Source organism: Corvus brachyrhynchos, unplaced genomic scaffold (genome assembly GCF_000691975.1).
Source record: "Corvus brachyrhynchos isolate BGI_N302 unplaced genomic scaffold, ASM69197v1 scaffold142, whole genome shotgun sequence".
Lineage (NCBI taxonomy): Eukaryota > Metazoa > Chordata > Aves > Passeriformes > Corvidae > Corvus > Corvus brachyrhynchos.
In genome coordinates, this window is record NW_008237226.1 from 386,188 (window position 1) to 406,966 (window position 20,779).

Genomic DNA, 20,779 nt, shown 5'->3' on the forward strand with positions numbered 1-20,779 from the left:
GGTCCTGAACAAATCTATTGCTCTATAAATAAGTAATGTAGGAAAATAGCTCAGGACTCCAGCCTTGCTAAATATTTAGTATGTTCCCTTTATTTTATCATCTGGTCTGCTTCAAAATGCAACTATAATTAATAGGCTTTCTGCTTACATATTGCCATAGAAATCGTCTTTTGCTTTCTTTCTCAATGACAACAAGATCTGCAAAGTTCTTCTGACAAATTCTCCGTGCTTCTGCCATATGGACATGTTCTTTGCTGAAATAGTACTGCTTATTTTCATATATAATCCATCCATCACTGGTGAGTTGATAGTCTGAAAGATAAAGAATCATATATAATATTTTCCTATCTGGACTGTACAAAGTCTGAAAACTGTACAGTAATCTTTGTGAAAGAGAAAAGAAACCTACCAAGTCTGTAGTTTGCTTCAGGCTTTACCAGTGTACCTGTAAAATAAAAGATTGTAGTAAGCAACATCCTAAATAAAATAAAAAATTTCAGAGAGATTTGCTTTATGTAGTTTCACGTGCTTTGTAAAATAGAGGGAAAAACCAAACCCATCAAGCAAACTATGAATTAGCTAATGCATTTTCAATAATTTAGAGCATGTACTGCCATATTAAATTATGTATATAATTTAGAAACATTTAGCTAATGAAAAATATGTACTTTACAGTAACATATCTCCAAAAGAACTGTATCAAAAAGTCCAGGATTCACAGTAAACTTGTAGTAGGTTAAACAAATATTACTTTGAAAATTTATTTTAGTATTTTCACTTGACATGCTATGATTAATCTTTTTAATATTCTTGGGACTAGAGCCAAATAACATAATCCAATATAGTAAATTCTAAATCTTGCCTGCATAGTAGTAGACTACCCACAAGTACTGAAAACTTAATGCTGTTTTATTGTTAATATCAGGCATAACTTCCAGTGCCTCAATGAATTCTTGCTTTCCTGATGACTTGATGTCTACTAGGACAGTCTGTTTTTAAGAGTCATGGAGAGCCAATAGATATTGAACCCAAGTTTCTGGTTACAGGCTGGACCAGGAGGAAGCAAATTAGCTGTTGCTATTCCCAGAGCCAGCCATAGCCTCTCAAAGGAAGTTCTGCTTTCATAGGAATGCCTGTTATTTTGTACTTCTGGACTACTAATTCTGTTGCTTGCTCCATTTCTACTGTGGTTTCATGGCAAGAAACACAGTGTTATAGAAATGACAGAAATAATTTGATGAGAAATAATTTGATGAGAAATAAGCAAAAAAAAAAAGAAAAATCAAGTCAAATTATTTTGGGGTCTTTTAAACGCTTTCTTCTTAATTATTGAGAGAACAATAGAACTAAAATTATTTCAATATCTTCATCATTAATTTATATACTTCTGGTCATTTTGATTTTATTGTTCAATGCTAACATAACTGTAACATTCATTGTTTTCGAACAGCTGGAATAACTTTTGTAAATGTGTGTCTTAAGTGAACATAAGGTAATTCACTTCTGAGCATGTCTTCTCTCACATTGATCATCACAAAATCTAGATTCACAAGATCAATTTCTTGAATTTTTCTTGCTTTTGAAAGTTCATCTAGGATCAAGATAAGCTGATCAGAGTCTTTGTGTTGTGTTTTCTGAACTTCTGAGTAATCTCACCAAGAGCAGAGAGCCACATCTGTCCAAAGCAGCATGCTCAGTGTGCCCAAAAGGGCTGCACAGGATGTGCTGCTTCGAGCTGGTGTGCAGAAATCAGAGCTTGGATGCTGTGTTTGTGTGACTAATCTACCAAAAGTGATTCTTCCTTTCTGGTTAAGCAATTTTTCAATGTTACCATGGTGCCTCATTCACCCTTCAAGGGTTTTGTTGGCAGAGTCATCAAATATTAGATACACTCAGTGTTTTTATATAACTGCTTATCCCTTCCCCTCCCTATTGTGCACCCTAGTAGTTCCCAGTGTGCATCCAACTTTCTTCTCATTTCAAGAAGGTTTTAAAAATCTCCTTCTCCATGGAGATGCATACAAACTGTTTACAACCAGGAAGCAGGGATGTAGAAGTAGGACTGAGTATGCAAAACAAGTTCTTTCACTATCAGCTCTCACTTGAGGTCTGCAGCCCAAGCAGACCCCATTTTCATCTCCTCCTGGTGGGCACCCCAACATCTGTCAGGTCCATTTTGTGGGCCTGGCACCAAGTGTAGGAGTCTTGGCATTGGGACCCTGCTTCCCAGGCAAAGCTGGTGGATGCAGGAGTTCACCAAGGTTACGCCAGCCTCCACTTTTGATTATATTAGGTTTTCAGAATTGCTGGTTCCTATAGCAACTGATCCCTCTCTTGGTTCCCATTACTTGTCTCACAGTGGGAAGCCAAGCTCTTGTCCCTTTTGTAGGAAGAATTCTCTTGTCCGACATCTACGGCTATCCTGGGTAAGCCTGAAGCAGACAGAAATAGAGGGAGGAGATGAAAGGAGAGGGGATAAGTACCTTTGCTTTGCAAATTTATTCAACCCATGGCAGAAAGAGATAAAACTAGAGATGAAGTAGTAGGGACACTAACATCCTGCATGCAAGGACAAGAGAAATATCTCAATTCATTCTTGGTTTATGTGTTGCCTTCACTGCAACTGGCCAAGGACAAGAGAAATATCTCAATTCATTCTTCTTGGTTTATGTGTTGCCTTCACTGCAACTGGTTTTAAAATGAACAATTCCCAGTATCTTTCTTACGTTCAATTTGTTTAAATCCATAAAATTTGCTTTTTAAACTTGGGTTTATTGCTCCAATTAAATGGGGAAGTAATAATACCTTTTTTTGTTTCACAAATCCAATTAAGGAAATGTTCACACCGCAAGTCGTTCCAGCGCATTTGGGGTGATCTATTAAGCATAACACAATGCTCAAGTTCACCATGGTTGTTGGGTTCATTTTCATCCCAGTTCTCATAAATTACCTGTGTTGGAAATACATATAAATTACTGAGTGATTCAACCTGAATAAAAGTAATTGAGATTGCCATGGTGACACAACTTCAGTATCTCATTGTCTCAAGTACCTTTTTTACCAGATCAGTAGGAGTTCAAACAGACCAGAGAGGGCTGTGAAAGTCATGCTGGTCAGGTTACTTCCCCACCACTCCCTGAAGAAGGTGCAGAGACTACATAGTATCGAAAACGTTGTATTTGATGAAAGAAAAACTGATGGGCAGAGGGAGTCACATTTATCTTGTTTTGTGAAAATTGTTGGCTGGGCTTCCCTGTACTGCCATACAGCAGTGCCCGTTTTTGGGTGCTCTGTCTAGGAGCACAGACTGCCAAAGGTGGGGTATGACATGGTACCAGGGATGAAACAGAGGCAATGCTGTGCTAAGACAGTGCACTGCAGCTATTCAGCTACTGGATAAAGGGCTGCCATGCACCTGAGGAAGGTTTAATGGGGAAACCATATTTTTACTAGAAAATGGACACATCGTGAACCAGCCATAAAATAGAAAATCCAGAGCACGAAAGACAGAAGGACTTGAACATGTACACAGGGGAAAAAGTCCATGGGAAGGTTGTGAGAAAGGAACAAGCAGCATTGGGGAGGATGTGAATGAGGAACAAGCAAAGGAGGAAAAGAATGAGAAAATGCAAACTGAAGGTCAGTTGTGACATACATGAGGGACGATGTGACACACATACACGAGCCAATCATAAAGCATAAAGTTGCATATGCAAATAGGCCTTAACCAATAATAATTATTCACGATCGTGTGTGGGAAAAGCAAGAATTGTATATTGGGGACAGTAGTTTATCAATAAAATGGCTTCTGCTTGATTCACATTGAATCGTGTAGAGACCATTGTTTCTCTCTGCAGTTTAAAGAGATTGGAAAAAAGGCATAAAAAATAAGAAATATATATATTCTGAAAGACAGAAGGTCAATTAATATCCAGCAAATAAATACTCACAGGGGAGCCATCGATCCAGGCAAATCCTTCATCAGGATTTAAGAGAAACAAACCGATCCAGAAGGCCTGAGTGTTCAGTCCTTTATCCCTAAAGTAATTTGTACAAGAGAGATATATGAGTGTAGAAAGAGAGGCCAGGATATAAATCCTGAAAAGCATAGAAACATGCTGCTTTCTGTCACACCTGAATTGGGACCTGTGGCCCAAAGCGAAGCTCACTCCCTGCACTCTGTCAGGGGGTTTGATACTGCTCTGTGTTGGGCTAAGACTTCCCATATTTAAAAATAAGTTAAAGTGATGTGGCCCAGAGCCAGCTCAAGCTCCCATCCCTGTGGATGCAGCACAGCTCGAGGTTGTAGTATGAGTTCAAAGACAGAGGCTTTAGCAAAAATAAATCATAAATAGATGTTTATTTAACTAATAAAAAATAGCAAAAATTTATTTTCAACTGCTTTCATTTGCTTCTTAGCCCTTCCTAAGAAGTTTATATAATAGTTCATGCTATTTACCTTTTCATGCCTATGGACCAAATGAAAGAGTCCTATTTAATTCACTGCATAGCACAAAGATTTCCTTCCACAAAAATTTTATACACTAAAGCAAGAGACTTAACAGGCTAGTAAAACCACATTCAGCTGCTCACAGTACTAAAAAAAAATATAAATTAAGAAGGGTAAGATCACAAAAACTTTTTAATATGAAAGTTTTAACTCTGTTTGAGAAAGTAAACCTCAATTCTGCAATATGGGAAACAGTTTTGGTTAAATAGCTGTATATTATGTGTCATTGACATGTCTTGACATTATGAAATACAATCAGAATATAGGTCTAATTTGAGGGGAAAATAATGTTACAGTTTATACATCATGAGCAAGACATAGCCATCTAAAGTGCTCCCAAAGGTTAATTACGATGAATTATTCTTTGATTTCAGGAGTCTTCAGTTTATAGTCAGAAAAATTCCACTCTAAGTCCTTGAATTTTGGTTTACATTACACAGTAACTCAAGGGAATTTTTGAATGAGTTGGTTAAAGTAAGAATTGCACACAGTTACAAAATGCCAGTTAGAGCTGAGTATTTTATTTTCTCCCTTTTGGGAGAGGGACTAACATGTAAGAAATTGAGCAGATCTAGAGAACAGCCTTGCTAAAACCTGTAATGAAAATTTCAAAAATATTAAAGCCTCTTTGAAATACTAAAGTTTGGGGTTTTTTTAAGCAATATTACAGTATGTTATTTCCAGAAGAAAAATTTCCAACATAATTCAAAATTTGGTTGTTTTTATTCACTTACTTGTTTAGCTCCAGATATGTTTTAAGTAATTTTTATTCAACATAGCAGGAACATGAAAAAGAATTCTTGTTCAAGTACTCACGAAGCTAATTGCCATAATAAAACTTGATCTTCTCTTGTATTGATTGTGACCAGATTTCCACCTATTTCTCTACAGAATTCTTCAGCCTCAAACCAAGACTTCTTTTGGTTTCCCTCTCTCACAAAAAACTGTTGAGAACAAAAAGTAAAAATAAATTAGTAAATTTTCAAGCTTATAAAACATATGTAATTAAATTCAGCCTCACTTTAGCACCCCTTTACTCTTGACTGAGACAACATGACACCTGTCCAAGCCTTTAATATTGAACATTAGAAATGTTAAGTGTAAATATGTTTTCCTTAGCATCATCTATTTTAAAATAAGGCAAAAGTAGTATAGGCATCTGAGGAAAATAAAAGGTATCAGAATGCACAGAGGAGAAAAAACTAATCTATAACTTAATTAGAATTTTGACCACTGAAAGGTTCAAAAAAAGATGGAAAAACTCAACCGAGGTGTTTCACAGTAGAAAGCAGGAGATTTTTGAGAAAAGGAAGGGGAAGGGTAAGTCTGTGTTGGACTAGAAAAGATAGTATGGATGCAGAAAATTGTTTGACAAAGCGTGGACCCTAGATGAGGAAGAGGTTTTTGTATTGAGGTGCAAGCATGCACACAAAAAATACACTTTCTGTCATGAAGAACATATATTCTTGGACTAAGGATTTGTTTAACAGGACTAAATGCTTGACGTTTTATGGAAATGATAATCAATAATTTGGTAAATTGCAGAACCAATATAATGATAATTACACATGACATAGAAGCTCAGGCCCTTGTAAATACAGGACTAAGATCATCTCTGGTCTCCCAACAGGCAGAGCCTCAGAAAGAAAGTGAGAGCATACTTACATAAAGACATGGAAGAACAATGCTGCATATTTATTTACTTGGTCTATTTTGCCTTTTCTTTCCTTTTTTCCTTTGCAAAAAGGAGAGCTTTTTAAGGCATTTTTAGCTAAATCAAGAGAATGCTCAAAAGCATTACTTGCTGAAGACTTGCCAACTAAATGCAGATCCAAAAGTATCACTATATCACATGCTGTGTGAGAAAAGGTTGTCAGAGGGGCACGTTTTCTCTCTGAAACACTGTTCTATGCAAATGACACTTCCAGCTCTTGAGATGCAATACTATGTTTTTTCTGAAGTTCCAAACTCCTGGAAGCAAATAAATTACGTGAAGTTCTCACCTGGAATTTAGGTAAAAGAAAGCATATTTCTAGCACTTTGTGTTCATCATTTTCCCTTGTTGACTTTTGTTATATTTGGTGGATTTTTCCCCTATGTTTTCTTGCCCTTTAATACCCAAGAAAAGATCATTCCCAAATAATGTCCCAGCATCATGGTGACCCCTGGGCTGCCCCATGCTGAGACTCCCACTGAAGGTGGACACACACTTACTTTGAGGCAGGAGTCTGCCTGGGAGGCTCTGTCCCAGCCTTCGGCACAGGTGGCCACAGGGACCTGTCCTGGAGAAGCAGGAGGTGGCACTCCTGCTGCCCGCTGTTTGCAAAGATAGTTTGATGTCTTCTCACAGCTAACAACATCCCATAATCCAGCTGCAATTCCAGTTCCCATGACAACACAGCCTTGCTCTCTCCCTTTGTGATGTGGAAAAGAAATGAGTAAAACCAAAGCCTTAATTGCTGTCTAAGGAATCAGACCTTTGTTTCTATTCATAGAAGATTATGAAAAGGAAGGTGCAGATTATGCAGATTAAAAAACATCCTGGATATAAAACTATTTTTAATACCACCTGTCAGAGGCCAGATATGGGCCAATGAACCTCACAGACACAGCTTTGCCAAAACCAGAGATTTGCAGCTTCAGAAAGCAAATCTTCCTTATCTTACCACCCCAGGGAAATCACAGGGAGAGTGGCTCTTGATTATATTTACATATCTAATAGATGACTTGACAAGTACTTTGGAGTTCTCAGTATTCTGGTAACTCAATTTCAAGAAGGGTGATGTCAAGTACAACAGGTTTGTTTTAAGGCATAACTAGCTGTGTGAAGGCAAGAGCTCACAGGTAGCTGCTAATATGGATTGCTGAAATGCCAGACAGCTGCAGGTTCACTGCTCATTTCTCACATATTCACACTGTGGGTCAAAACCCTGTCCAGAATAATTTTTCTAAATCTGATGAGTTGTTGTTTACTGGTGTTAAAAATGGTGAAAAAAATGAGCCCATGGACTTTGTTAACTCCTGCACAGTATTGCCTTCAAAACCTGTCTCTGTACACCTTGGCAGGAGGCTGACTTAAACCAGCACCTGCAGCTCAGCTGTGACAGTGCTGGTTGCACTGGTGTCAGACACAGGTCTGGTGGTGCTGGCCACCTGCAGCTACAGGCACAAAACATAGTGCCCACCCTAATTTCTAACCAGGGGAGTGAAAGCACAAACCCGTGTGAGTCACAGATGCACTCCTGTCACAGGGGTTGAGCCCATGCAGAGCTTACCTGGCATTGCTGTGTTCCAGTGTGTGAAATGAGGAGTTTCTCCATCAGTCCACCTGAAACTCCCTTGTTGTTCTGTGTCTGAGAGACCAATCCAGAAATATTTTTCAGACCTCAGCCCCGTCAGACTAATCAGAAAGGTTTGCTCGTTTCTGCAGTGGGAAACAGTGTTCATTCACAGCCTGTTACCGTGCAATATTAATCTAAGTGATACAAACAGAGGCATGTAAACATGACCCCAAAACAGCAGTTCCTCAGTGAAGTTCAGGCAAACCCCTGGTAGTCTTTAAACTGCAGTCATGAGGGACAACTTTTTCCTTTCAGCTGAAGGCAACTGAAAAGTCACAAATTGCTGCTCACATGGGCTTCTAGTCTTATTCTACTTTTTTCACTCCCTTTCCAAATCTTTGAGGTGCCCCAAGCAGACCACCAAGACAAGACCAAGCTGTCAGCTTTGCTACCATCACCTCTGAAGGCAGTCATGTTCCTCAGGGGCCATGAAGCCTCTGAAGCCTGACAGGGATGTAGGTAGATGAGAGATGATACATTCTGGCTGTGGGAGAGGGCAGGTTCTGGGAAAGATTTCCTATATTTTTTCAGAATTTGGCTTAGAAGGTAGTTTAGGAAAATGTGAAGCTTTCCTATCATAATGAGAGACCACCTGTGAATAAGTAGATGAAAATAGTAGTATCTACTTTCCAACGGAAAAAAAACCCCAATAATACAAAACAAAACCAAACCAAACCAAACCAAAAAAACCTCACCCACCCACCCACCTAACCAACCAACCAATCTACCAACCAACAATCAAATAAAAACCCCAAAACCCCACCAAAACCAGAAGTTGCTTTAATTATGAATTGAAAGATAAGAGACAAGTGTTTCATTCAAGAACCCCTCAAATCTGAAAATTGCTAGAATGGATTGAGTAGATAGCCCTAAAACATTGAGGCATTTGTTTTGGTTTAGGTTTTTTTCTGCATGGATAAACTTTGCATGCTTTTCTACGATAAAATTTTTGAAAAGCACTGATAAAACACTTTGACAGGTTCAAAAAACAGAAAAGTTTTGCAAGTTGCTCTATTAAAAGCATTGATTTTTTAAAAAGTAATTTTCCCACCTGCCTTCCACGGTAGCTAGATGAGCTCTGCTCTGTTCACATGTCTTATTTGCTTCTGAGAATGTCAAAAGTGCAGAACCCACCAAGTAACAGTGAAAACCATATCTTTTCCAACCCTGTGACGAACATAAGATTTTAATGTGCAATAGAAAGAGACTTCAAGGTAGAAATTTCTCTGCTCTTCTGTTTATAAATGTTCAATGCTCAATTTGTTGCAGCTGAGTTTAAAACTAAGATGAGACTGGGCTGATCTCTTAATAAATAAAAGCTATTTTTTGATGCTGTTCACTCCTACAGGAGGCCTTTTTGTTTAAGAGGTGACATTAAGATCTTAGTTTTCATCTCTTTTATGCATACATGACTTTTCAAAGAAGGTTGTGACTGTGCTATTTGCTGTAGCTTTCCAGTGCTCTGTAGGGATGGGATTATGCAAACTGAGTCTATAAGGAGCCTGTGATTCATTCAGGAGGACCTGCAGCTCCTGCTGTCCAGAGCTGCACAATCAGACATAATGAAATACCAAAATATTGCAATATGGAAATGAATTCACAAACAAGCACAGCCCCCCAAAGCTGCCCCTGTCACTCCCAAGCAGAAGGGGTGAGGACATTTTCTGAGCCAAGAGGAATCCAGACAATGCTTGTTTTCAGGGAGAGTGGAAAGGTGGAATACCAGTAAAACAACCCCACTTTTCCTGCTTTTACAGAGATTTCTGCTGACCAATACAAATACAATGGTTTTCCAAATTACAGGGTGGTTCATCTGGGAATGAAGGGCAAGGCAGTATTCACGTCCATGTAAATGAACCTCAACTTTCTTGAGAATTTTCAGATAAAAATGAAAAATGCACATATATTAGTAAATTGCTAGCAGGAAGAGACCAGGTTTCCTCAACAGTAGATTTTCTATAAGACACAAAGACAGTATCCAAAAGAAGCAAGAACTAGTAAATTAATTCCTCTACATTTTTTTGAAGATTATTATTTATGAGAGAGCAGTTACTTTCTGGCAGCCTGGGTCCTCAATTGTCTCTTTTTCAGTGGACTGTGATGAAGGCTTCTTTTTACAGATGTAACCAAGTTGCTTATCGCAAACATCATTTGCCCAGTATCCATCCTAGAATAGCAGGGAGAAGGAACAAATGTCAAAAAAGGGCACTCATAAGCATAACTAGTGTTTTTTCTCTTTCTTCACAAGGCAAACTGGAGATTTACTTTAAAAATTAGAAACATCTGTAATGCTGTTTTGAAATGAAAGAAGGAAAATAACATTTTGAAGTCTTATCATTACTTCCTGCCATAACTTTTAAATGAAAGGGTTTGTAAAGATCCATCTCATTTGGGGCTAATGGATCTGCTTTTGGAGCAGGATTATTTCTCTACACTTCTTGAAAAAAGCTGAATTAACTGAAATAATGCACATCTGATAGGGTTGCAGTAAATCTAACTATTTTATCCATCAAAGAATCTGAATATGATTGACTACTTTAAAAAAAAAAGAGTTTTCCCTTTCCCACACCCCCTCTACCCCCATAAAATCTGGTTTAGTGCCTAATACTGGCAAACATTAACATTATTCTATGACTTAAAAGTTCTCTCAGTAACAGCATGTATTTCATACCATCATTTTCAATTTGTTTCTTTCAAAATTCGTGACACATTTTGTCCGTATATGCGTGTGCATGCACATGCAGGTAAATGTATCAAACAATCACATCTTGTTAGAAAATAAGGTTTGTGAGTCAAGCAGTCAGAAATACTATAGAATTTTACGTTAGTTTTTTGGCAGGCAGATGGCAGGTGAAGAAACATGCCCTAGGGCCATTTGTCTGCACCTTGATGCCATGTCTCGGTGACATGAGTCCCCTCAGAGGGACATAATTGTCTATCTGATTGGAATATGAGGTATGCAAATAGCACCTCTGGTACCCACACAGGGTATTAACTAATTCATCCCCATTTCTCTCCCAGAGCTTAAACTTTGCTGAAACCAAGGGAAAGAATTTAATGCAAAATTTATGGATCAAACTTTTCACCAGACAAGGAATTTCAGAAGGGAGTAACTAGAAAAATGCTTCCTCCCTTTCTGATGTCTCCTGACCTCTGAACTTCTCTTGTGATTTATACCAAATTTTGGAGCAAAACTATTTCAAGATAATATAACGAATGATACCTTAATAAGCACACAAGTAAGTGATTTTGGGTTGATGCAGTTATTAATTTGCATTGCTATAAAATGAGTGCATGTTATACCTGCCCCTTCATAGCGACACAGTCCTCCAGACCGTTTGTGTAGGTGGGATGCCTGCGGTGCCATTTGGTGAATGTCACAGGAGTCCCATCACTCCACTCGAAGTAGAAGTGAGCCTTCACGTCATTCAGACCCAGCCACAGCTCTTCTGTTGGCTCTGAAGCATGACAAGAAATAGATTTAGTTACGTTTAGTGAACATTTCCACATGCAGAACAAGCAGGGACTGATAAATTTGGCATGTGGTACACAAGAGGTGGTCTTCACTCTTTTATAAAAATGCTGTTTCCTCTCAGATCTCTACAAGAGATGTGCTGTGGAAAAAACATCAGATTCCACTCAGAAATGCTTATTTTAGTGAACATAAGGCTCTTTACAGCTGGCAGAAGATTTTTGCAAACTTCCTGTGATTCAGAACAACAAAATGGTCCCGAGCATGAAGACGTTGAGTGGCTGTGAGTGTCCCACCTCTCAGGAGATCATACTGAGTCCAAGGCATGAAGACGCCTTCCAGTACATTAGAGGACTGGTGTTGGCCCATCAGGTGTGTTCACCAAGGCCAGCATCTGCAACAAGTGTCAGGACCAGTTACCACAGATCCAAGGAGTATCAGAAGTGAAAAGATTGTTTTCTTAGCAGCTATATATATTCTATATATAGCAAGAGATTAGCATCAGCAAGAGGTTTGAACCTCGGCGAGAAGTTTATTTTCTAGATTTGTAGCTCAGTTCTAAAGCCTTGAACATAGAATATAGGTGCCAAAAGTGCAATCATTAGACATCTTTATGTGTCTCTGGAAAGAATACAATATCTTTGTTTTCTTCTCCTCCTTTATAATGTTTCACAATGTGCATTATTTCTTGATAAACATAGATATTGTTCTGTATTTATGTAACAGCAACAATGTAAAATAGTGTGGTAAGCTGGATTCAGTCTTTCACTTGTGATATGTCAGAGAAAGCATTAATATTTAATTTGAAGTTCAGCTTTTATGTCACCAATGGAGCAAACACAATACAGGCCTGCATATATACTCACTGTAATCAAGCTGTGACACCAGAAAGCTGTATTCAGCAATGTTGTGAACGCTTGCCAAATCTCCATCTTGCTTTTTACATGAGGACATAGCATCTTCCCATGTTTTGGGGTCCCGGTGAATGCTGTAGCAGTGACCTGCGTATGGCCACCAGCCATCTGTGCACTGAACAGGCCTCAATTCCCCTAAATTCAGAACACAATTTTTCAGAGCAAGAGGAAAATAAAGGACACTAGAATGAGGTCTCTTGAGTACTCGTCACAAAAATGGGACAATATGAATAAACATAAAGCTGTAATTGGCAATGCAAAACATTCAAATTAAAAGCAAATATCATTAAGGCACAATATGTACGCTAAATATGTAAATAGAATGAAGTATTCTTAAACAGACAACCACTTTAACCACAATTTGTCAGAAATGCAATTTGAAAAAATGATCTGTGAGGAAAGAGGGACCAAAGCTGACATCAGCCTCTCCTCTCTTTATTCCCCACAGCCACTTGATCTCGTGCTGCCAGTGGTGGCTCACATTGGGCTCTGCTTGCTGGTCTATGGTTTCTTGCAAACAAACATTTTTCAGGTATGGAAAAGCATGAAGCAATTCTTTGATAACTGCAGGTCAGTAAACCTTGCAAATTAGTGGAGACTTTGTATATTTTCTCAGTAGCTTTTTTATAACTTGAATTCTTAAAAATGTACCTTAATCTTGCTTTAAAAATAGAAACCTGCATTTATTTTTAAGGCTAATAATGAAATAAAGATTCTCTGAAATTATTTCCCTACTTCCTTTATTTTGACTCATTCTTTAAAAGTAGCTTTTACAATATTCCCGTGTGACAGTCTCCAGTGCATTTCTATTGCATGGGGCATGTTCAGAGCCATGCTGGTGTGTTGGGATGGCCCACGGATGCAACAAGGTCTGTTTCAGTGTTGTTGCTGCTCCTGCTCTGCTCATATGAAGCCAATGCATTGCAAACTGCGGACATCAGAGGAGGGTTTTTTTTCATGAATATACAACTAACTGCAATTATTCATTTGGAGAAAATGCGAATATTTCTACCTCATTTATGCAAGTATGTCTTTTGGCACTGGTTACCATGACAGAGCAGCTACTATCTGTCTTCCAAGATTGAATGATAGAGTGATGGAACAAAATAATATGAATGTTTAATACACAAAGGGAGGAAAAGGGCAGGATATAAAGTTTGTGTGTCATGTATAGTTGCATTTTTCAAAGGTTTCTAACATCTTGGTTGAAAAATAATGTTGCATACAAGTTCCTCTGTCTAGAAGTCAGATAAAAACCTTTCTTTTTATTTGACTAACCTACCTTTGGGCATAATGTCAGGTTTTGAACTGATGATTATCTTTTTACAAATGTAGCCTAGTCTCTGGTTGCATGCTTGGTTTTCCCATTTAGCATTCTTTCTGGGATTCAACACTCCACAGATTTTCCCGGGGAGTAGGAAAGGACTTCCTTTAAGTAAGAGAGAAAATAGAATTTCACAGCAAGAAATTACTAAAAAATATTAACATAAACATCCTATTACCAGTGGAAACATCTGATTTTTGATTCCTTGAATGATTAATGGGAAGAAGCCCTCCCCTACAGGATAACTGCCTTGTAATTTATAGGAGCTACCTTTAGTCAATGCACTGAGAGAGATATAATTACCCTCCATTGACTTTATTATCAGGATAGTACTGGGAAATATCTAATTCTTTTCCTGACATCCTGGTTCTCACAGGAAGAACAGCTGAAACTGGACTTTTATCTTGTGTCAAAAACTTCCAAACTTTAGAATATTGAGTTTCAAATTATATTATCCTTCCAGTATATTTCAAGAGTTTCACAGTTCTACTTTCCTATGAAATAGCTTTTTTCTTTTCTGTTGCAGTGTGTACAAACCTCTGTAAGCAGCAATGAAAATTTCCTGATACAGAATTTTTGAAAACTTAGAGGTGAGTTTAATTATTCCTTTGACACCTTGTAACTTTTCCAAATCAGGAGAAAGCTTAGAATACTCATGGCAAAAAGCAAACACAGAACCAAAAAAAACCCCCAAGCAGCAAAGAGAAGAGCTCTCTATGTATGAGAAACACCACAAACCTACCCCATCTCTCTTCCTCGAGTGGCCCGGTGCAATTTTGCACACACTGTTGAGGAATTATAAGCTGGTTCTCTAAGCTTCTCAATAGCATTTAGAACTTCTCCAAAAAACATAGTGCTATTATTTGCTAAATATTTTGCTACTTTTGGAAGATTTTACTTATATTCACACTCGTGGACAACATGTTATGGAAAATTCTGATCTTTGATGTGTAGGGTTATGTATCACTCCAAATAACACTCTGTTTTCATAAACAAGCTCTCTGTTTAGATAAGAAAATAGAATAATATGGGGTATCTGATATCCCCTGTGAACTTTGTAATTTGAAAGTGTTAGTCTTAAAACAGGGATCTAGATCTTCAGCTGTTGTAAATCAGAATGGGCTTTCCTGAAATAAAATTAGCTAGTGCAGTTTTTGTTAGTTGGTGTCTTATCAGAATTCATTCAAAGATTACAAAATAGATACAGCTCTTACCTGGAGCCCAGTTTAAATATCTGAAAGGGCTGCCCCCAGCCCATTGCCATCCACTGTTGAAATTCAAAGCATTCAGTCCAATCCAGAAGGCAAAACCAAATTTTTTAATTAGCTCTGAATTAGAAACAAAAAACCAAACCCTCAGTTGTATCTCTCTTATTCATAGTAAGATCATCTAAAAGAAATTAAGTGTAAAGTAAGAAATTCATATTTCTTAGTTTAAACCAACCCCAAACTAGTACTTTCTCCATTACTGAGATGCACTGATTACAAAGAGTAAAATTTTTAAATGAATCTATATTGATTTAGCAAAGATCTTAGTAGGGCAAATTAACATCTTACTTCACTTACATAAATAAGAGTTTATTTTTTCTCACTTTCATTAGAACATAAGAGATCTAAAAAAACCCTGTTTTTCATTGAGTAATTTTGCCAAAAGTTTTCTGTAACAGCTTTCATGGAGTAAAGCAAAAGGATAATGTGTCAATAAGTTTTTTCCAGGTCTTTTTCTATGTGAGTTCTTTCTAAACCTCCTTTACAGTATTCATAATGAAACAGATACCATCTGTACCTGAAATTCACTGGAGTTATTTGTAATTTATCTGCGCAAATGTGTCCATATTAGGGCCAATCTAACCATCATCATGTGTTCTCCTGAAAAGATTAATAATCCTTGAAACACAGTGGAAAAAGGTAAATTTGAGGACCAGCCCATAGCCCTGGTCAGCAGTGAGTGCCCTTGCACAGAGGTGAGCAGAGGAAACCCACCCCCTGGGACAGACTGCAGGAGCTGCAGGAGCTCCCATCTGGAGCACAATGCTGTCATGGGGACATTTCACTCCCAAAGAGGTCTGTGGCCAATCGTTCATAAAAAACCCCAGGTAGTGGAAAGGCAGTTCAGACCATCCCCCTTTTGGTGGCTGCTGACCCCCTCCAGCAGCCCTGCCTTCTTTCTTTGCTGAGGCAGATGACAAGGCAGCCAACTTCATCACAGCATATTTTAAGGTCTTCTTCTCTATCCTTTTACCTCTGATATATGCTTGCTCCTGAGACTCTGTAATGCTTAGTAGTTCTGCATTTTGCTGCTGACAGCTTTTCCTTGCTTGGTGCCATGTTAGAGCTGATTCTGAGTTTATCTGATAGTGAATGCCGGTTGAAACATCTTTTGTCCAAAACCTTTCTGTGTCATCTGGAAGAAGTGACATAGAGCACTGTTCTAGTGGACTCACATACACCAACTGTAACAAAATAAAGTGTGTAATAATGCAAGTTCTCTGAAGATGCACCCTATTAGCTGTCGGAATCAGAGAAAAATAAAATCAATCTGGGCATCAATTTACAAAAATATGTAATTTTTTTTATAAACATTATTTTAAAAGTCTGTGATTTTAGAAAGGATTTAATTGTTTCCCAATACTTGCTTTTGAATTTTCTCATACTAAAAATGCAATTCTAGGTAAACCAGACATATCTATTGATTGAAAAGAAGAGATTCCAGTGTAAAGCAAGTGTGTAGGTGAACTATGACCCTGGAGGCTCCTCATGCCTGATGGACAGGAATTCCCTCTTAGGTCACTGTCAAGAGAAACAATTTTTCCAAAAATGGCAGAACCTGGCCCTTGACAGCTTGAGAAACAATAAAAGAAGTCTGTGTAGCACCAATATATAGCTCAGCTGCTGTTTTTGCAGAGCAACTCAGAAAACCTAGTGAAACTGCTGTGTTATTGGGAAGGCCACTGGTGATACCAATGTTTGCCTCCTGAAGTGGAGGGATCCAAACATAAGTTCAGTGCAGAAGATACCACAAAGGTGGGAGAGTAGAATAATTTTTGCAGCAGCATTTTTTGTGTAGGCTGGCGATAGGAAACTAGAATAAGATAGAAAATTAAAGGGAAAAAACTAGAAAATAGAAGTTTAGGTGAGGATTGACTGTAGGGAATGCCCAAAGAATGAAGAGAAATAGGAATTTTTTGAAAAGAGGGTGAAAGTCTAAATAATAAGAGAGATGTCTAAATTCATGCTGTTCATGCCATGCACTTAAATCCCATAAAATGAGGTATGAAAGAGCATCTTCACCCCTCTGGTTCACAAAGAGAAACAGTCACCTCCAGCAGTTGGGTCAGAACATGTCTGGGCTGAACCAGGAACCTGATGGCACCTCTTGCTCTCCATTCTATACAGAGAGAGCTCTCAGCCATTGGGACAATGTTCAGTCAGGTGATTTTCATTTGGGCTGCTCTAACAAGGTCAGTCATGCAAGTGTGCAGCTGGTAGCTCGTAAAGAACCTGGTAGCTCAAGAGATGGTTTGCTCAACAGGATTTCATAACAAGTTAATAAATAAAATGCAGGACTTACTTGTTAGTGGGCAAAATCCATACAGTTTATCGGCATCAAAATCTGCAGTTGTCGCACACCAGAGCCAGCCATCTGACCTGCCAGCATCTGTGCACTCATTGTACTGCTTATCTTTGTATTTGAAAGGGAATACACAAGGCTGTCCATTGGCATTTCCTCGTAATGTAAAAGTAACTAGGGGGAAAAAAATGTTAAGAGGACATGAAAATAATAATAAAACTCATAAATCTCTCTTTCTAGTAATGGATCCGTCTATCATATATTTGTTTATCTAAATTGAGAACTCAATCTTTTAAAATTAATTTTTATTATAATTTCCTCCCTGGTGTAGCTAGAGATTTTAAATAAAATTTTTTAGTAAAATGAGAAGTTTAAATACTGTGGTTAGAATTTGATATATATACACTGTAGGCAAGTCAAATTCTGTGATGAGCAGTTAGTGATACATTGTGGTCCCTGAAGAGAGAAAAGCTACAAGTAGAACTGAAACACAGTGAGTTCACTGCATTGTTCACAGCTAAATAGTTTTGCTTTATTTGCTTGATCACTTTATCCATTACCACTTTTCACCACATCTATTCCTTAACTGTTGAAACAAAAAGGCTAGCTGACCAGAGAGAATACAGACCAGGCTGTCACGAGGATATTTACACAGTACAAATTTTAGGTTTCAGTTGCACATTTCTCGGCCTGGAGTGATCTTGCAGATTCATCCTGAACTTAGATTCTTTTAAGGTTAGCAATTTTCCATGTTTTTAAACTATCAAAGTATAATGGGAATGTTCTTTTATCCTGAAATTTCTGATATAGGCTCTCAATCTCACATTCATGCAAACTCGTTCCTCCACTTAGCTCTCCACACATTACTGCCTTAGCATTTCTCTCTATAGCTATACCCAATGACTGATATAAATCTTCAGATTGGAACTGTTCTTCTAATTTGGTGAGGCTGGAGGGGAGGAGCCAGTTCTTTGTTCTCATACCTCATGTCGTGGGGCAGAAAGAGAAACTTGCACAGCTATCATGAAAACATGTAAATCCCTTGACTGATCACTGCACCATGGGTGCGAAGAGGAGTGTAAAAGGAAAGAGGTCCATGCTTTCTCGTCTTTCATTTCCCTCCCACACAGTGCCATCTGATATAATATTTCCACGGAAAGAAATTCCAGTTTAAAGATCCTGCTCTTTTTACCTTCATTTTCCCAACATCCCTACGCATCCCCTCTTTTATTCTGTGACTCAAGAACTGTCAGTGTACCTAACATACTCTTTAGATCATGTATCAAATCTGATAAAAAATACAAAATGATCAGTCTATGCATTAAAACTGTAAAGCTGCCCAAGGTAAAGCATTTTCATACCTAGTTTAATACAAAACCAACAGGAAACTTACCTGATGACTGTAGTGAACATTGCACGAGGGAAAGGAAAACTAGAAACCTGGAGAAGCTCATTGCAAATGTAACTTGTTCCTCATTCTTCTATGAAAAGTTGGACTAGAAGATTGGCAATATATAAAAATCCTTCTCTCTGTGGATAGTAACGGGTCCTTCTCTGTGTCAACGGGTTGAGGGATAAAGCTCTGTACTCTAAATAAGGAAATGTCCTGTCACATGGTATTTTGAAATAACTGGAGTGCACACTGTAAACACTACTCTCTTTGAAAAGCAAGTCCCTTCCAAAACTGAAGTCTCCCTCCTTGTAACTAGAGGTGTAACTTTTGTCTTCTCCTGTGACATTGCTAGTATTAATACAGGTTAGTTATTGGGGTGCTACACAGGACAGACCTGGAAGAGCAACTTGAGAACTGGGGACAAGAAACCTGCAGTGACATATCATCAACTAAAACCCTCAGTTTTAACCCTTACATCTCAGATACAAAGGGAGGAAAAATCCCAGCACTTCCAATACATTGCAACAATGTCACAGCACTGTGTATCTAGAAGAAAGAGAGCAAACTTTACAGGATGTGCAGTTTTTGGTGCATTATGAGTTCTTGCTCACTTTGAGGCAAATTTAGCATTGTCACATTGGTTTATTTGATCCCAGTTTGGGGCTGGGCTGTTCATAATTGCTTGTCAAAATCTGAAAAAAGTGAAGATGTTCAACACTGTAGGCTAGTGGTAAGCTTCCCTGTAACAGAAAGGAAACTTTTGCCTGGAATACTTTAATCAAGCAAAAGGATGTGTTTATCTATCTGAGAAATTCCTAATGAGGCTGTTTCAGGACAAAGCCAAACACAAGCTAAATTGGAAAAGCTCCTTTAAATGTGTTATCAAAGTGCTCATCTGAAGACTTGTATTTGCATGGAACTCTTGTAAAAATATGCTGCAAAGCCATAGTGGCAACAGTCCTGCTGTTCCTTCTGTTTATTTACATCAGTGAAATTAAAAGAAGTTGTGATAGCAAAATTGAAAAAATCAAGAAGTGAAATAGCTAGTAGTGAGATATATATAGAAACTGAACAGTAGATGTCATAGGAGGAGCAACCATCATTGCTTTTATTTTTAAAAGAGTGTTGTGGAAAATTATTGCAAGAACCAGGCAAACTTGTTGACTTGGCTGTAGAAAATAGTAAGAGAGAAAAACATTTTCTGAAGAAAAACATCTGGATTACAGCAAAAGTAGGAATTGAAAGAATTGTTTAATAGTAACTATTCTATTTGCAGGTCACATGAAGGGAGGGCTTAGTTTGAGCAAGTCTTGCAAGAATAGCTCTAAGTCATAGAGCTGAATGGTGCTACAGGCACCAACGTGGTGAGGCAGAAATAGAAACTGAGTTTCCTGAGTGAAAACGTATTTCAGATACAACTAAAAAAACAAAATTAAATCACTCTGACGTAGGAAATCCCAAGGGAAAATACCTGGAGGACACAGTTCCTGCCCAGTTCTCTCATTTGCCTCACAAAGTGGCAGCCTGGATCTGGTTCAAACTGGGCTTTTTTCCCCCTCTCCTGTAAATGGATGCTTCTGAGGATTCTTCCAGGGCTACAGTGATGGGGAAAGATTAGTGCAGACACTGGCATAGGCTGAAAGAGGAATTGAGTGCTTCAGAGCCCTTTCACATGACCAACCAGCTTCATGCCGGTTGCAAACCTTTTGGGGTCAGTATCCTGTGTGCTGCATAGCACCTTGTGCAATAACTTGTTCTCAGCAGTGTCCGACACTCTTGCTTGTATTTACAGCAAGAAAACTGTTGTTCAGTGCCTAGGAAGGAAACGTCATTAATTGGGTTTTTTCTTTTATTTTTCCAACTTTCCAGCTTGCTCAATAGACTCAGTGCAGCTGGGGGAGGCAGGTTGTTTCCTGGGGATATCTGCTAAGCACTATTTCTCATAAAGTGTTTAGTATCTTAACTGTATTTACAGATCACTTAAAAGCTATTTTGTAGTGCTTTCTACTGTTTTTCTGACATCTAAAACTTAGTTTCTTACAGATTTCTAGTACAGAACCATCTGCTGCATTCCTTAGTTTTCAGTTCCTTTTTCCTGCATTTAAAAATGGGAAGTTGGTGCTTATTCAAGCTGAATTCAAAGTGGTGAGGAGAGAAGCCCTCCTTGTTATTGACAAAAGAGTTCTTGTGCTGGCAGGAGCACCCCCCTTCCCCTTCCCCCTCACTGGATTCACAGGGAATGATAAAGCTGAAAA

At 38.3% G+C, this 20,779-nt stretch overlaps 1 protein-coding gene across 3 annotated transcripts in view; it reads right to left on the reverse strand.

The window, feature by feature from the left end:
- LOC103612332 (macrophage mannose receptor 1) overlaps positions 1-18,735 on the reverse strand; it is a 33,790-nt gene extending 15,055 nt beyond the window's left edge. The window contains exons 1-16 of one of the 3 annotated variants that reach the window (XM_017729208.1): positions 18,525-18,734; positions 17,132-17,305; positions 15,803-15,964; positions 14,776-14,889; positions 13,520-13,666; positions 12,190-12,372; positions 11,155-11,309; positions 9,905-10,018; positions 8,903-9,018; positions 7,786-7,934; positions 6,725-6,924; positions 5,327-5,454; positions 3,951-4,038; positions 2,806-2,950; positions 410-445; positions 149-312 (exon numbers count right to left, since the gene is read on the reverse strand). In XM_017729208.1, the coding sequence (XP_017584697.1) occupies positions 149-312; positions 410-445; positions 2,806-2,950; positions 3,951-4,038; positions 5,327-5,454; positions 6,725-6,924; positions 7,786-7,934; positions 8,903-9,018; positions 9,905-10,018; positions 11,155-11,309; positions 12,190-12,372; positions 13,520-13,666; positions 14,776-14,889; positions 15,803-15,964; positions 17,132-17,305; positions 18,525-18,585 (2,136 nt within the window). In that variant the 5' untranslated portion in view covers positions 18,586-18,734. Of the gene's footprint in view, positions 1-148; positions 313-409; positions 446-2,805; positions 2,951-3,950; positions 4,039-5,326; positions 5,455-6,724; positions 6,925-7,785; positions 7,935-8,902; positions 9,019-9,904; positions 10,019-11,154; positions 11,310-12,189; positions 12,373-13,519; positions 13,667-14,775; positions 14,890-15,802; positions 16,014-17,131; positions 17,306-18,524 lie in introns of those variants that run through there. The other 2 variants (XM_017729210.1, XM_017729211.1) reach the window with 2 other exon arrangements.
- Between the last annotated feature and the right edge of the window lie 2,044 nt (positions 18,736-20,779).